General features: G+C 39.6%; 1 protein-coding gene across 15 annotated transcripts in view; it reads right to left on the bottom strand.

The window, feature by feature from the left end:
• SYNRG (synergin gamma) overlaps nucleotides 1–17321 on the bottom strand; it is a 93608-nt gene extending 76287 nt beyond the window's left edge. For 12 of the 15 annotated variants that reach the window (XM_061174689.1, XM_061174690.1, XM_061174692.1 and 9 more), the window contains exons 1-3: nucleotides 17241–17321; nucleotides 10763–10803; nucleotides 6566–6687 (exon numbers count right to left, since the gene is read on the bottom strand). In XM_061174689.1, the coding sequence (XP_061030672.1) occupies nucleotides 6566–6687; nucleotides 10763–10803; nucleotides 17241–17317 (240 nt within the window). In that variant the 5' untranslated portion in view covers nucleotides 17318–17321. Of the gene's footprint in view, nucleotides 1–6565; nucleotides 6688–10762; nucleotides 10804–16987; nucleotides 17050–17240 lie in introns of those variants that run through there. The other 3 variants (XM_061174694.1, XM_061174698.1, XM_061174691.1) reach the window with 2 other exon arrangements.
• Nucleotides 17322–17526: the final 205 nt, after the last annotated feature.

Raw genomic sequence — 17526 nt, 5'->3', positions numbered from 1 at the left:
CTTACATAGCTACTGTAATCAAGACTAGTAGACACATAAGTCAATGGAACAGAACACAGAACCTAGAAAAACACTCACATAAACATGCCCAACTGATTTTGACAAAAATACAAAAGCACTCTGATGGAGGAAGGACAGCCTTTTCAACAAATGGTACTGGAGCAATTGGACATCCATTGGCAAAAAAATAAACCCCAACCAAAGTTTCATACCTTGTACAAAAACTAACTCAGAATGGATCGTGGACTTAAATGTAAAATGTAAAACTTTTAGAAAAAATTTAAAAAAATCAGAAAAATCTTCAGCATCTAGGGCAAGGTGAAGAATTCTCAGACTTATACCAATGCATGTTTTATAAAGTGAAAAACTGATAAATTGGATTTCATCAAAATTAAAAATTTTTTCTCTGAGAAGGACCTTGTTAAGAGGATGAAAAGACAAGTGCTATGGTCTGAATGTTTGTGTCTCCCCCTAACTCATATGCTGAAATTCTAAACCCCAAAGGTGATGGTATTAGTAGGTAGGGCCTTTGGGAAGTGATTAGGTCGTGAGAGACGAAGCCTCATGAATGGGATTAGTGCTCTTAAAAACAGATCCCCCCCCAAAAAAACCCAAAAACAAAACAAAAACAAAAACAAAAACAGATCCCACAGAGCTCCCTAGTCCCTTCCCCCCTGGGAGGATACAACTAAAAGTCTGTGACCTGGAAGAGGGTCCTCACCCGACTATGCTGGCACTCTGATCTTGGACTTCCAGCCTCTAGAACTGTGAAAAAATAAACTTCTGTTGTTTATAAGCTACACAATCTCTGGCATTTTGTTATAGCAGCCTGAACAGACTAAGACAACAAGCTACAGACTGGAAGAAAATATGTGCAACTCAACAGTAAAATAACAAAAAAATCCAACTAGAAAATGAACAGAAGACAGGAAGGGACATTTCGCTGAGGAGAATGTAATGATGGCAAATAAGCACATGAAAAGATGTCCAGCATCATTAGTGTTAAAGAGAAGCCAATATGGAGGCTGCACTTTGAATATACCCCTAGACCAAAGGCTCACAGTAACCAAAATGTAACACTGTCCTGAGTTCCCCCAAATGCTGACTCTGACTTTAAACAAAACCTAAGCGTTCTTCATGTCAGTATGACCTTACAGTTTCCTAGCTAATCAGCTACAAACAAGTAAGCTTAGCAATGAAAAGGAAAGTAAGTTTCTAGAAAGTCATCACAGTAGAAGACAATGTACTCATTCATGTTTCTAATTAACTGTAACTGCTGAGAGCACTTGCGGCTTGAGGTCTCCCTGTTGGGGAATAGTTTGTTTCTTGCCCAGTAAAATACCCATATCAAGTAAAGCTCCTTGAATTTTCTTTTGACATTAGTCATTGGGGAAATGCAAATTAAAATCATGAAATATCACAACACACCTATCAGAATGGCTAAAATAAAAAATAACAACACCAAATGCTAACAAGGATGCAGAGAAACTGGATCACTCATATATTGCTGGTGAGAATGTAAAAGGGTACAACCACTCCAGAAAACAGTTTCTGTAAAAACTAAACATCCAAATACCATGCCACCCCACACTCCTGGGTGTTAATCCCAGAGAAATGAAGCCTTATGTTCACACAAAAACCTCTATTTGTCATAGCTAAAAACTAAAAACAGCCCAGACGTCCTTCAATGGGTAAATGGTTAAACAGACAGTAGTATATACAATAATGGAATATTATTCAGCAATAAAAATGAAGTACATGCAACAACTTGGATGAATTTCAAGGGAATTATGGAGAACAAAAAAAAAAAGCCAATCTCAAAAGGCTAGTGATTCAATTTAGGTAACATTGTTGAAATCACATAATTATAGAAATGGGAAACATATTAGTGATTGACAAGGGTTGGGGGGGGGTATGAAGTGGGAGGGAGATGAATTTTGTTGTAAAATGTCAACATGAGGAGATCCCTGGGGTGATGGGAATGCTCTGTATCTTGACCGTATCAATGCCAACATCCCGGCTGTGATATTATACTGTAGTTCTGCAACTTGTTACCACGGGGGGAAATGGAAAGATCTCTTTGTATTATTTCTTATGTACATGTGTACAGACATTTACCTCAAAATTAAAAGTTTAACGAAAAATGTTTTGATAAAGCTGTGCAATTGGCTCACACATGTTCATCATATAGTCTATTCTTCCCTATATACTTGAAATATTTTGAATAATAACTTTAAAATTTATTCTAAATCTTGTGAAGTGTGTTCTTTTTATGAGTTTTGGGGAGTGGAGGGCTATGCGGCAACCAAGGCTAATTTTCATCTTTGACTTTTATCTGAAAGTGCACCCCTCAAACATTTAAGGGGTGACTAAAGAATACTGGGTATTCCTCATACATGTCTGTGGTTGGTTAAGGTTATTAAGTTTGAGGGAAAAAAATAAGATCTGAATAAGTTTCTCCTTTAAGAACAGTGAGCAGCTTCCAAGCAGTATAATGCCTGTCAGCAAGAAAAAAGGTTAAAGAAAAAGATTTTGGCTTCTTTACTTTAGAACCATTAATCCTAAACTCCTGATATTCAGCGAAATTATTTGGGTGATATCAAATCTGGTAGTTCACTTTCTTATTGTTTTCTGCATGTTAGAGATCCTTATTGTTTTTGGTTGTTTCAAACTCTTTAAAAAATTTTTTTAGATAATTACGCAAGTTATAAAACAATGTTTAGTGTGAAAATTAATGATTTTAAAATTGTGGGCATTCCCTGGAGGTCCAGTGGTTAGGACTCTGCGCTTTCATTGCTGAGGGCACGGGTTCAATCCCTGGTCAGGGAACTAAGATCCCACAAGCCGCCGGGGGTGGCAAAAAAAAAATTGTATCAGCTGTTAAGATTCAGTGGTAAGTTTACTAAATCTTAATTAGAAACACATGGTATTCTTTGGTAGATTGTTTCCAATTACTTGCTGCCCTTACTATAAGATGACACATCCCTATGTGGTGTGCATTCCTCCTGGTATACTCTCCTAATGACGCTTTTGGGTCATATTCCTTTGTGAGAAGTGATTGATAAATCCTGCCTTAGAGAGAAAGCTTTAAAAGCCATCACAGGGTTTGGCCATCTCTGGGATGTCCTTGGTAAGGGTCTCACAATAAAGAGAACATGGAGCTGAATCCGCTAACTCATAAAGGACACGTATCATAAATGAGAAATAAATCTGTTTCTGTAAGTCACTGAGACTTGGGGATTTTTGTTTCTGTAGCATAACCTAGTGAAAGCTGAGTAACTTGGACTTAAAACCTACAAAAGCTCAATTTATTCCTATTTTCTTCTTACTGGAGGTGAATAAAGAATGATTTGGAAGTTCTCCTAAATCTTTACATACAACATAGAAGCTTTATTTGCTTAAATGACTTTGACATGACAATGGTTTAAACTTAAATTCTAATTGCTAACTCCCAATATTATTTATAAGTTATATACATGTGCTATTATACTAATATATACATAAAACATGCAGGAATAGAAAATATTAAATAATTAGGTAAAAATGAAATATATGGCACTTAAAATATTAATAGTACAAAATCCTTTTGTTCTGGTTTATTTGTGAATGATTTTTTTCTTTTTCTTTCTTTTTTTTTCTTTTCAATAATATAACACTTTGGATTCAGCCAAAGATCTGACTCCTGGATTCAGTTTACTTGGTTTAAATAGGTATCATGGCTGAAGAAGATAATTTACCAATGTGGATAAAGCCCATTCCTTAAGCTGTACTTATTAATTAAATCATGATACCATCAATTTCACTCACCAATTCTAAAACCAAAACAAAAGCAAAACAAAACAACCTTATTTGCTTTAATCTACACTATCTACGATCACGACCAGTTACGCAGGGACACACGCTCGGCACGCTAGCAGGAAAATTCTCTACAATTCCCCTGCGACTCTCATTCAGATTCCCATTTATGTCTCGTTTTAAGTGTTATTAATTTTTACCTAAACTCTCCCTTTTTTTAAATATAAAATTTACAGAAAATTTGGAAGAACAGTATAATATATATTTTTTTGTTTTATTTTTAAATTTTTTGGCTGTGCCTAGGGGCTTGCAGGATCTTAGTTCCCTGACCAGGGATTGAACCCGCATCCTCGGCAGTGAAAACATGGACTCTTAACAACTGGACCATCAGGGAATTCCTGGAAGAACAGTATAATGTTAACATTTTGCCCTATTTGTTCTGTTTTTTTTTTAAATATTTGTTTGTTTTAATATTTATTTATTTGGCTGCATCAGATCTTAGTTGCAGCACGTGGGATCTTTAGTTGCGGGATGTGGGATCTAGTTCCCCGACCAGCGATTGAACTCAGGCCCCCTGCATAGGGAGCATGGAGTCTTATCCACTGGACCACCAGGGAAGTCCCTGCTCTCTGTTTCTACACATACATACACTCTTTTTTTCTTTTGCTGAACCATTTGTGGGTAAACTGTAGACATAATTTACTTTTTTTTTTTTAAACAAAGAGAAAGTAAACATGAGGTTTATAAACTCCAATAAGTAACAGTACCTAGCTAGAATTTGGTAATATTGTTTTGATTCATCATATTTATTTTTTGGTTACCCTCTGCTTATAAGAAATGAGGTTTTCTATTTACTTAACAAGAAAAGATACCTTTAAGAATTTGCTGCAAACCTAACCAATTAAAAATGTTAATTAAATAATACATGGCAAAAATCATGAAGGTGATACTCAAATGACTAAAGGCTGGGAAACACTGGTAATTAAGAACTCAGGCTCCAAAATGTAAGATAGCTTTGGTTTCAGTCTCTGTTCTGAAACAAGCTGTACGACACTGAACAGGGCACTGAACCTCTCTGACTGCAGTTTCCTTATCTATAAAATGGGAATAAAAATATTACTTATAGAGTTGTTATGAGGACTGAATATATAATACACACAATGAATATAGCACAGGTAAACAACAAATGGTGGTCATTATTATTATTACTGTTTATTACCATTATTCAAGAAAGAAAGTTTTAGACAGAAATGGGGGTTGTGAGCCAATGAAAGCATGGAAACATAGACAAATATTAAAAACAGAACATGAAATAGTGCCATGCCACTGGAAAGATCATTCCTGATATTAACAATATAAGAAATAAAAATTTCTTGCCACTTCCTGCTCACTGTGTGCCAGGTACAATTCCAAGTGCTTTATATAATTCCTTTTTCAATTCTTTCTATAACCGTACAGGCAAGTTATTATTAAATCCCCATTTTACAGGTAAGTGGCAAAGCTGGGCTTTGAACTTAGGTCTGTCTGACACCCATGTTTTTTTTCTTTAATTCCCCCACCCCCCAACCCCACCACCTTCTGTGGTTGTTCCTCTTCAATCTCCTCTGTTTGCAACTCACTCCCTCAGATTTAAACACTGAAATTCTGAAGGCTCTATCCTGGACTATTTTCTCCATCTATAGGGTTCTTGGATGTTCTAGTTCACCCCTATGGCATCAATTACCTTCTATGTGTGGATGATTCCCAAATCTATAATTTTCAACCCAGAGTGAAAAATCTTGAGTGCCAGGTCAACTGATTAATTGTCTCTGGACAGCCCCACTTGAATATTTCATGGGTCCTTGAAAGTCAACAATTATGTTCCAGCAAACAATCTCTTCTGGTGTTTCTTTTATTAATAAATGACCAGTCAGTGGCTCATGCAGTAAACGGGGAATCAGTGTGATACCACCTTCTCCTTTATTTTCAACATCCAATCCTTCATCAAGTTCTCTTCATTTTATTTCCTAAGAAGTTCTCAAAAACATCCATCTCTGCACCCGCCTGCTACCACCCTAAGTTAAGCCAACATCTCGCCTGCTCTCACTACATCAGCCTCTTAATGATTCTCCTTACATCCACTTTCGCTCTCCCCTCTCCTTCCAATCATTCTCCAATCAGCAGTCAGAATGATCTTTTTGAGACACAATTCTGATTGCATCATTCCACGCTTTATACCAGTCAATGGCTCCCTGATGCTCTCAAGAGAGAATTCAATGTATAAATAGTCAAGTACAGACCTACTGAAGACACAGGTTCAAATCGTGGCTGACTATGCTCTGTGAGCATCCTCACAACACTTCAGTTTCCTCATCAGAAAAATGGAGATACTACCTTTTTAAAAAATTGTTATGGGGATTAGATGAGACAATTCAATACAAAGCAGTATCTAAGCCTTGCAAACGACAATACTGCTCCTTTCATGAGAACAGTAGAGTTCTTCTAACAATGTGATTTCATGGCCTCAGGTCCCTAAGCTTTCCAAGATGCCATTCTATAATTCTTCTAAGTCAGTAGTCAAATATAGAGGTCACCAGATTTTTCTTAAATGATTTATCTTTTTTTTTCACTCTTACAAACATATATTCATTTTATTTTGAAGGAAGCCACGTAAGAGGCAGACTACACTTATTTCTAAATATAACATTAAGCTCATAGTATGTAGCTCTTAGAACATAGACAATTAACAGCAAACGATAACTCTGTAAACATTGGCTAAAGAGGCAAGTACCTGCATAGCAATAGGTCCCTGGGACATCTGAGAGCTGTAATTCATTCCTATCATGCCTTGCATATTAGGCTGCATGACGGAGACCATAGGAAATCCTTGTTGCTGCATCGGCATCAGACCTGCTGAAAAACATAAAGATATCACTAAGGTCAATGTGTTTTACAGTTTATTTTCTTAAAACCATAAGCACCTAAAGGACTTGCTACTTGGGAGGTGGCACAGTATAGAGGAAAAGGCACAGGCTCTGGAGTGAGACAGACTTGAGTAAGAATTCCAATTCCATCATTTACTTAGCTATGTGATCTTGGGCAAGTTACAAAACTTCATCTGTAAAATGAAGATAATAATACCTCTTCCACAGAATTTTTGTGCATACTTAAAAAATACACAGTATGGCCTAACTGGCCTTCAAGATGGCCCCCAGCAATCTCTGCCTCTTGGCATTCATATTCTTGTCCTTCCCTCCCATACTGAATAGGGCGGACCAGAATAACCAATAGGATATTGTGGAAATGACGGTGTGTAACTTCCAAGGCTGATTCTTCTTCCTTTCCCTTTCCCTTTCTTTTTTCTTTTCTTTCTCACTCCCTTCCTCCCTCTCTTTATTATATTTATTTATTTCTTTGGCTGCGCCGCGCCAGGTCTCAGTTGTGGCATGCGGGTGCGGGATCTTCGTTGCGGCGTGCGGGCTCTTAAGTTACGGCATGTGGGATCTAGTTCCCCGACCAGGGATTGAACCCAGGCCCCCTGCATTGGGAGCGCAGAGTCTTAACCACTGGACCACCAGCGAAGTCCCCCAAGGTTCCTAATAACTACTGCAGCTTCCTTCTTGCTCTCCTGGATCACCTGTTGGGGAAAGCCACTGCCACATCATGAGAATACTCAAGCAGTCCTAGGGGGAATGGAGAATCCATGTGGCAAGGAACTGAAATCTCTTGCCAAAAGGCAGCACGAATTTGCCATCTATGTGAGTGAGCCATCTGGGAAACAGATCTACCAAACCCATCAAACTTTCCGATGACTACAGTCCTAGTTGACATCTTTAAGGCAATCTCCTTGGCCCTAAGCCAAAATCACCCAGTGAGGCGACTCCCAGATACCTAACCCACACAAAGTGTAAAACAGTAAAATGTTTATTTTCTTTAAGTTTTGGGGTAATTTTTTATACTGCAGCAGATTACTAGTAGTTAAGAGTTAATACTAATTAATACTAATACTAATTAAGTTACTTTTAATACAAAAGTAGTTAAGAGCATGAACTCTGGAAGCCAACTAAAAATGTCACTTGCTAGGTTTGGGACCTTAAGCAACTTGCTTAACTTCTTTATGTGCCTCAGTTTCACATCTGTGAAACTGTTTAATACCTAATATGCTCAAAGAAATGATATTCCTCTTCTCTTTCCTTACATGAATAATTAATATAACACCACAAAACAGCTATCAGCATGCAAAGTATATAATGCAATGGCAGGAAAACCATCATGAAAGTATGTTTTATAGTATAGTACCTCCCAAACTTTTCCAATGAAGTATTCCCAAGAGTACAGGAGAATAAAGATTACATCCCTTCAGGGATTTAATAAATACAAAATGCCTACCACATTTTAGGCACAGTTCTAGATACCTGGTATTCAACAGTGAATAAAACAAAATCCCTACATAGCCTGAACACAAATTTCATCCTAATTTTGCACTGTACAACATATTACATCCATGTTGGTTCTAGTATAAGGAACTCTGTAAAATCAAATTTTGATTTTAAAACATTTAAAGGTCTGGTAAAGTATACCATATTGATCTCGTGGATTCTGTGTACCTTCAAGGTTATTCATACAGAGTTTAATTTCAGAAGCACGGACACCACATTTGTAGGTAACATTTATTAGTGGCAAACTATTCATTTATATTAATCATTTTTTCAAATATTTGAGGGCCTACTCCATGTCAGGCACCATTCTAGGGATACAACATTGAACAAAGCCAGGTCTTTGCTCTCATGGAACTTACACTGTAATTGGGGGAGATAAGAAAAAAAGAAAAAAATAAGTGGATATCAGGTGGGGATGGGGGAAAGGGAGAGCCAGGGAAAGGAGTGGTTGCTGTTTCACAGTCAGAAAAGGTTTCTCCAAAGGGTGGCATTGAAGCAAGGACTTGAAGGGAGGGAGCCATGCGGATATTCGGTTAGAGTATTCTAGACAAAGGAACACCAAGTGCGAAGGCCTTGAGGTGTCATGGAGAATTAGAATGCACAGACTGGGAACTTCCTTGGTGGCGCAGTGGTTAAGAAACCGCCTGCCAATGCAGGGGACACGGGTTCGAGCCCTGGTCCGGGAAGATCCCACATGCTGCAGAGCAACTAAGCCCGTGCGCCACAACTACTGAGCCTGCGCTCTAGAGCCTGCGAGCCACAACTACTGAGCCCGCGTGCCACAACTACTGAAGCCCACGTGCCTAGAGCCTGTGCTCCGTAACAAGAGAAGTCATGGCAATGAGAAGCCCACACGCCGCAAGGAAGAGTAGCCCCTGCTCGCCGCAACCAGAGAAAGCCCACGTGCAATAACAAAGACCCAACACAGCCAAAATAAATAAATAAATAAATTTACCAAAAAAAAAAAAAAGAACGCACAGACTGAATATAGCATAGTAAGATGTTTTCCCTCTTATGCCTTTGGACCTACAGTTTTATTTATTTTCATAAGTGTATTTAAGTCGAACAGGTAACTCAAGGATTTGGTACAACATTCAATGGCACAGAAGTATACACAGTGAAAAACAAGTCTTGTTTCTCTCCTGTCTCCTATTCACCTACTCAATGATCTTGTAGCTACTCTTTTTGTCTGTTCCTTGTATATGCTTTCAGAAATAACCCATGCACAATTTAATGCCTTCAAAAGATCAAAAAGTCCGCTCTAACATACTTTGTAAAAAATTCTTGAAAACAATTCCAAATTCCAAAAGAGAAAATATCAGGCAACCTTCTGGGCTCTCTTCTTGTCCTGTTCCTTTGCTCCATATGTAGATTTTTACTTGAAAGTTTATAAAAATGCAAAATGACGAGCCACAATAATGAACACACAACTCTCTAATGCCCTCCTAAAGAACAAAAGATCTCAAACCATTTGATCTAAATCTGGGACACATCTAATTACAGATAGCTTAATAATGCATAAATGTGAGCACAATGAAAAGAGTACAACTGACCCTTGGAAAAATTTACCTGAAACTCAACCTCCATCACTGATTATAAATGGAGACACTGACCACCTGCTACTGAGCTGCTCTTTATCATTCATCTCTACTGGTGACCTAGGAGTCTCTGTTTCTCTAGCAAGCCTACCATAACCAGTTAACACTGGCTTTGTGAGAAGGGCCAGTTTTCAGAGCAGCCTGGCCTGTGGAGAGGAGGGGGCACACTGGAGTGGGAGAAGTGAGCAGAAAGAAGTGCAGACATATTCTTTCACCAGTTTTGTGTTCCAGTGGCACAGAAGCATGAGTCAAGATTATATCCCTTCACTACTGTTTCCTTGAAGACAAAGCTAGAATCAGTATTGGTGGGCCCTTGTCTGAAACCAAGAGAGAAGGGATATACCTAGTGGAGAAACTGCTAGGAATAAAACTGAAACTTAAAATAGTTTAAACGGAATCAGAATATGTGATCTCTTATGTACATGATTAAAATAAGACCAAATTCATATAGAGAAAACCTAAGTATAAAATAACTAAAGGGGTTCATTTATTCATTCAACAAGCATCTATAAAGACCCTATTATTTTCTATCAGCATGCTGGGTGCTGGAGATACTGACGAGCGTAAGGAAGACATAGCCCCTGCCCCATGGAGCTAACAATCTAGAAGACAGACAGGAGAAAGATGGCATTCAGAGAACTACAACTCATTTCATCTTTGTCATCTGTTTCTTTAATACTTTTGTCTTGAGAGTCTCCTTCATCTCTGAGGTTAAATAATAACCTGTCAATATAATGCTTAAATAAGTTTGGAGAAATGAGGAATGATCCTTCTTATTCGCCAAATTACACAATTTTTGAGAAATTTTAAGAGTAAGCTGTCACAGAGGTTCGAGACTATAAGAAAACTTTACTCTATTTGGCAGCAATAGGACTTTTTTACCCACTTAATCCCCAAGTTCAGAAACATAATAGTGAAAAATGAAAGTTGAAAACTTAAGCTTTCACATACCTTGAGGGGGTCTTATTCCACCTGCAACTGGAAACATGAAGCTGAAAACAGAACAAAAATATATCAGGATCTTCCTATGTGCAAAGATTTCAGATAAAACATGTAACATTTCACATAAATAAAAAAATTATAGCCCGGGCCCTGGCATCTGTTCCATAGTACAATATTGAATTATCCACCATCAATACAGATTGACCATCCATAAGACACATGACAGTCAGCATGTTAGTGTAGGGTGAAAATTTTTGAGCCAGAAGACAGAAGACCTTGAAACTGGTCCTGGTTCTGTCACTGTGTGACTCCCCTGGATTCCAATCTCCCCATCCATAAAATGAGAGGGCTGGATTAGATTCAATTCACTGAACATTTATTGGGTGTCTACTACATGAAAGGCCTGAATGAGCTCAGTCTCGCTGAAGACACAGATGCAGGCAAATAACTTTAACATAGGACAGAATGTGCTAAGGGCTGTGAGAGGGCCAGAATACTAACAGAAATGAGAAGAAAAAGATTAAGTTTATGGGTTATATCTTGGGAAGTTTTTTGGAGGTATCTCTTGAGCTAAATCTTAAAGAGAGGCACACTATATAGCTTGAGCAAAATCTCAGAGGCCGAAGCTGTAGTGCGTTCAGAGAAATGATTTAAGGTTGAATATAAGACATAGGACTGGAAAAGGAAGCAAAATGTAGAGGGCCTTTAAAATGTTTGATTTTATTTTGAGTATTGTATAAAGTCAGAGATTTTTTTAAAACTGTGGTAAAATATACACAATATAAAATTTTACCATTTTAACCATTTTTAAGTGTACAGTTCAGTGGCATTACAATGTTGTACAACCATCACCATGATCCATTTCCAGAACGTTTTCATCATCACAAACAGAAACTCTGTACCCATTAACAAATAACTTCCCATTACTTTTTCCCCCCAACTCCTGGTAACCACTATTCTACTTTCTGGCTTGATGAACTTGTCTATTCTAGCTACCTTATATTAAGTGGAATCATACAATACTTGTCCTTTTGTATCTGGCTTATTTCACTTAGCATAACGTTTTCAAGGTTCATCATGTTGTAGCACACGTGAGAATTTCATTCCTTTTTATGGCTGAATAATACTCCATTGTATGTATGTACCACATTTTGCTTATCCATTCATCTGTTGATGGACAGCTGGGTTGGGTGTTGTGAATAATACTGCTATGAACACTGGTGTACAAGTATTTGTTTGCGTCCCTCTTTCAATTCTTCTGGGTTTCCACCTAGGAGTGGAATTGCTGGGTCATAGAGTAATTCTATGTTTACTTTTTGAAAAACTGCCAAACTGTTTTCAACAGCAGCTACACCATTTTACATTCCCACTAGCAATGCACCAGGGTTCTAATTTCTCCACATCCTCACCAACACTTGTTATTTTCTGAATTTCTGTTTGTTTGTTTATAATGATAGTTATCCTAATGGGTATGGGGGGTATCTCATTGTGATTTAGATCTACATTTCCCTGATGTCATACATTTTTCTCTAATGAAATGATCAGAAATGCGCTGTAGGGCTTCCCTGGTGGCGGAGTAGTTAAGAATCCGCCTGCCAATGCAGGGGACATGGGTTCGAGCCCTGGTCCAGGAAGATCCCACATGCCGCAGAGCAACTAAGCCCGTGCACCACAACTACTGAGCCTGCGCTCTAGAGCCCGCAAGCCACAACTACTGAGCCCACGTGCCACAACTACTGAAGCCCGTGCGCCTAGAGCCCGAGCTCTGCAACTAGAGAAGCCACCGCAGTGAGAAGCCCATGCACTGCAACGAAAAGTAGCCCCCGCTCGCCGCAACTAGAGAAAGCCTGAGCAGCAACGAAGACACAACACAGCCAAATAAATAAGTAAATAAATAAAAGAAATACACTTATTAAAAACAATCTAGATTTATTAAAAAAAAAAAGAAATGTGCTGTAGGTTTCTCTGGTAATGGGGTATGACAGAGAAGACTTGAAGTAACAAGAATTAGCTAAGAAACTATTACAATAATCTTAATAAGAAATGAAAAGGGTCATAACCAGAGTAGTGGGAATGGAAAAGAAGAGGTGAATGAAATCTATTTAAAAGGAAGAATCAACAGGACTTAGCAACTACCAGGATGGAGAACAGCACTGAAAAAGCAGAAAGGGCTGAAGATGCTGCCGAGATTTTGGGCCTGAGCAACTGTAAGGATGGTGACACTGTTTACCTGCTGACAGGAACCCAGTGTGAGCAGGTCTGGGGAGAAAGGTGTTAGGAGGGTGTCCACGAGGAGCAATCTAATAGGCAACCGGAAAAGTAACTCCAGCTCAAGGGAAGGGTTTGCATCAATCTACCTAGGCTCTTTTAAATAAAGGTAAAAAAAGAAAAAAATTAAAGTCTGGTTGTGGATGAAAGAGCCAAAGGGATGTATACATAGTGAGAAGACAACAAAGGAAAACCTTGGAGAATTCTTAGTGAAAACTGAGTACGGAATGGTCACTGAGAACCAAAGAAGCTGCTTATAACTGAGAGTTATAACTAAGGAAGGACTGCATTTAAGGAAAAAGTGTCTAACGCTGTAGAGAAGCTGATAAGAATGAGGATTACTAAATAAAGATCGCTGTTTTCGAAAATGGTGATCTTTGAGTGAACGGTTTCAACAGAGGAAGAGGAAGGGACCTTCATAGACAAAGATTTAGGATACAAAAGATATACTTAGTGATAGCTAAAACAAGGTTTTTGAGAGGATGGCATTAACGTAGCAAAAGGAAGAGGGACTTCTTTCTCTGAGACCGGAGGGAAAGGAAATGGGACAGATCAAGGAAGAAAAAATCTGAGTGGGAAAAGCCCTTAATCTGGGAGTCAAGGATCTGAAGGGGGTTTCTGGATAGTCTTTAAAGATATAGTGAGATCAGGAACGGTATGCCAAATTTATGTGTCCTTGCATTTTTCTATTGCACAACACTCCCCCTTCCCAGGAAAAGGGCTAAAAATCAAACTTTAGAGTCTTTTAGCTCTAAAATATTTTAATCAACAAGATTTTTTTGTAAGGTGGTTCACAAATTTCTAGTTGGACATCTACCTGATTACAGCCTTGTAGAGGATCTGAACCATTCGCAAATTCTGCTGACAAGCGAGCCTGCACCAAAGAGAGGTCTGAACAGTGAACAGCTTTTCCGAACTGCACACAAGACGTATTAGCTAAGTAATGTGTTAACTGGATAAAGTGTTTAAACTGCAAGTTGAAATTTAGTAGGACTCAATTTTTTAAAAAGTTACTCATACACTAAGACTTAAGTAGCCAACCTATTGAGACTTTCCAAATCAGTCTTAAAGATTACAATCACCAATAGGGCTTAGTGGCTAAGTAAAAACTGGACACTCGAGTGACATTTTCTTCTCTCCAGCTCCGCCACAAAGTAACCGTGAAGCTCTATGCAATCCCTTTCACCACCCTGTCCTGTTTGCCCTTTGTCAAACGAGGACACAGAACCACAAGTTTGCCAAGGTCCTAGCTAAGACAACCAAATAACGTACAGATGTATAAAGGCTACTTTGAAAACATAAACAAAAACTAAATTAAGAACATTACTGACAAACATGACTTACTCCAGTAATTATACAACCCAAACTACCTACTGACCTATGTACCATTCATAGGACTCTCTGAAATGTTTAGACTACTAACAGCAACATGCTTAAAGACTGGTTAGACAAACAGCTAAGTAAGATATTGATAAGACAGCAAAAGTTTGGCCAAAAAATGGGCAACAAGATGACAAACAATTTGAAGCAGAACTGTGAGCCCTGCTTGTCAAATGCCTATCTCATTCATCCTCCCCTTTCAGTTACCTCTGCTACTAACCCAGATCAGCCTTCACTTCTGAGGCCTGGACTCAGCAAGACTTCCTAATGGATCTCCCCACCTGCAGACTCTGTGGCTTCTAACGCAGCTCACGTAGCACAGGTGAGGCGCATCTAGCTAAGGGACCATTTGATAAAGCTACTCCTGGGATTAAAACAATGTAATGATTCCCCCTTAAACTGAATTTTTTTAGTTTATATTCAAGGCCCTCTCCAGTTTGAACACAACTTTTTCAGTTTTATCTCGCAAAACTCTTTTCTCCCACTCAGGGCCACAGTCCATCTGGCCTACCTGCTGTCCCCTAATGTTCACTGGGCCTTCCATCTCCATGACAATCTCTTGACACCTTCCTCTTCCTTGAAATGAGGCCCAATTGAAATACCTCTTCTTTGCCTACAACGTTGCTTGAATCTACAAATATTTACAGAATGTTTTCTATGTGTAGAATGTGCTAGAAGCAGTGGAAGATAAAAAGATGACGAAGCCCTTAAGGAGCTTAAAAAAGCAGGAGATAGACAAGCTCACAAATGATACTATCCCAGAAGGACACAGTCTAATCAAGATCTTTCAACTCTTTTTTTTCCTGCCATACTTCAAAAAAGAAAAAAAGTTATACTTCTCATCTCTTGCGTAAATTTTGCCCTTTATACAACTCTACTATTTATTCTAAGGTAGTCCATTCAGGATACCAATCAAAAGTAGGCTAACATTAATAAAGTTGGAAAATGCCTGTGCTTTTTGCTTAGCCTCTTAGGAAGGACACAGACAAGTATCTAAGAAATACAGTAAATTACAGTTCACGGATTTCCTCCATTAAAAGCTGAGAAAGGTTGCCTGGTTTTCTTTTCCCTAAAATATACTTAGGGTACCAACCATAACGTTAGCTTCCTTATAAAAAAACAACCTCAGCCCTCACCACTGCTCTCTAAAAACCATATTCTTTCTTTATTAAGCATACAGCTTCTCAGCCTCAGAAAATCTCCAATATAATATTTACCACACATTTTACAAGATAAGGCTGATTTGCTCTCCCACATATCCTCTAGAGCTTAAGAATGTAATGTTACTACCACCAAATTTTAAATAGGAAAGAAATTTTAAAGTCAATCATTCTAATTTCTATCACAATTCAGGCCATATTTAGAAAAAAAATTGTGTTCATGGACCAATGATGTTAAACTACTACAAACTAAGGGGAATGATCCACTCAACTTTCTACACGCAAACTCCTCTCCACCTGAAAAAAACAAAAAAACCCCAAACCAAAACAACAGCAAAACCCCCCAAAACCCGTGCCTAGAATGCCAAATTCTTTTAAGTTTATATTTCCCCAGAACTTGGTGCCATGATTCATCATACGCTTGATCAAATTAATGCCACTCAAGAACATTTTAGAAACTGTTGTCACATTCAGAAAAGAGAGATTATTACATATTTGTCTTCCCTAGCCAGAAACTGACTTATATCAAGTATTCATGAAAAACTCTAATGAAACAGTGGAAATCAGAAAACAAAAGAGAAAGAAAACAGTTTTAAATCTAGAGAGAAAGATGTGAAAAAGAGAAAGTGAAAAATGCGGCTGCACACAGGCGAACAGTGACTGCTCTCTTTTCCTCGCATATATACAAGCACCTGCAGGACGTGAGGATTTTAAAGGCTCACACTGTGGTGTTCATGATTCCAAAATAAAACACTGCATTAAAAAAAAAACCTAACACTTTGTTTTCCAAAAATAATTTAGGATGCTGAAGATAAAACGCTAAATTTATCTCCAAATGTGTATGAACCTCGGGTTGGCTAGCAAAACAAAGTCAGACTAGGTCATTACAGAACTGGGATGAAAACTTCCCAGAATCAAATATTTCCTCAAATGATGAACTTATCAGGTTGCAAATGTTCATCTCTTTTATTGTTCTGGATATGAGAGCCACTGGCGATTAGTAGCTGGAATTGACAGAGAGCAGATTTGTTTAAGGGCTAAGTAAAAGTCTGGAAGCTTTGTTTCGATAACTGCGTACCTGCTGTTTAACAGTGAATTGTTTTTTAGTAAGAAAACAGGTGTTAAAACTACCTCTACAAGAGCTCTATATACTAATTCAAAGGTCTTCAGATTTTCCTGCTGTTTCTGGTGTGTTAAGGAAAAAATAAAAAGGACAACACTGAAAAAAAGAGTGCACACACACACACACACACCTTGGAAACACTTGTGCAGCTCTGTGAACAGATTTTTCAGAGCCCCTCCCTGGTCAAGCCCTGGGAAAAGGAAGTCTCCGGTCGCTTCAGATCCAGCCGGGCTAGAAGCGAGGCGTCGGGGTTCCTCCTTTATCCACCCAGCCGAGTGGCAGCCGCACCGATGGGACACTCACCTCCTCCCCCTCTCCTCCCCGCTCAGCCTCAGCAGCCAGTGCCCCCGAGCCTGCAGGACAAGAGTCGGGCGCCCGGGCTCCATCCACCCCTTCGGCCTAGGTTCCCGGAGGACGACCCTCCTCCCGCAGCGCAGTTCCGAGGGAAAAGGGGTCGGCGCGGGCGAAAACCGCCATAACGGCCGACCACCCGTCGCCGGTGCCGGGTCTGCTCTGCGTCTGCGAGGCGCGTCTCGGCCCAGGTCTTCACACCCACCTGCCTCCCCCGGCAGCCCCCGCGCCAGGTCCCGCGGCCCCGCCGCCGCCAGCTCCCGTTCCCGGCCGCAGCGCCATCTTGCTCCGGGCCCCCCGCCGCCGCCGCCGCCGCCGCCGCCGCCACCTTCCCAGCTGCTGTCAGCTCCCGACAGCCACTTCCGGGGCAAACGCAGGACCCCACCTCGCCGCGGCCTGGGCGACGGGGCGGGGCCGCGCGCCCACGTGACCCTTCGCGTCCGGGGGAGGAGCTGCGCTCCCTCGTCACGTGACCCGGCCACAGCTGAGGG

This window comes from Eubalaena glacialis, chromosome 19 (genome assembly GCF_028564815.1).
Source record: "Eubalaena glacialis isolate mEubGla1 chromosome 19, mEubGla1.1.hap2.+ XY, whole genome shotgun sequence".
NCBI lineage: Eukaryota > Metazoa > Chordata > Mammalia > Artiodactyla > Balaenidae > Eubalaena > Eubalaena glacialis.
The sequence above is the reverse complement of the archived record's forward strand: the minus strand, read 5'-3'. Positions and strand labels throughout refer to the sequence as shown.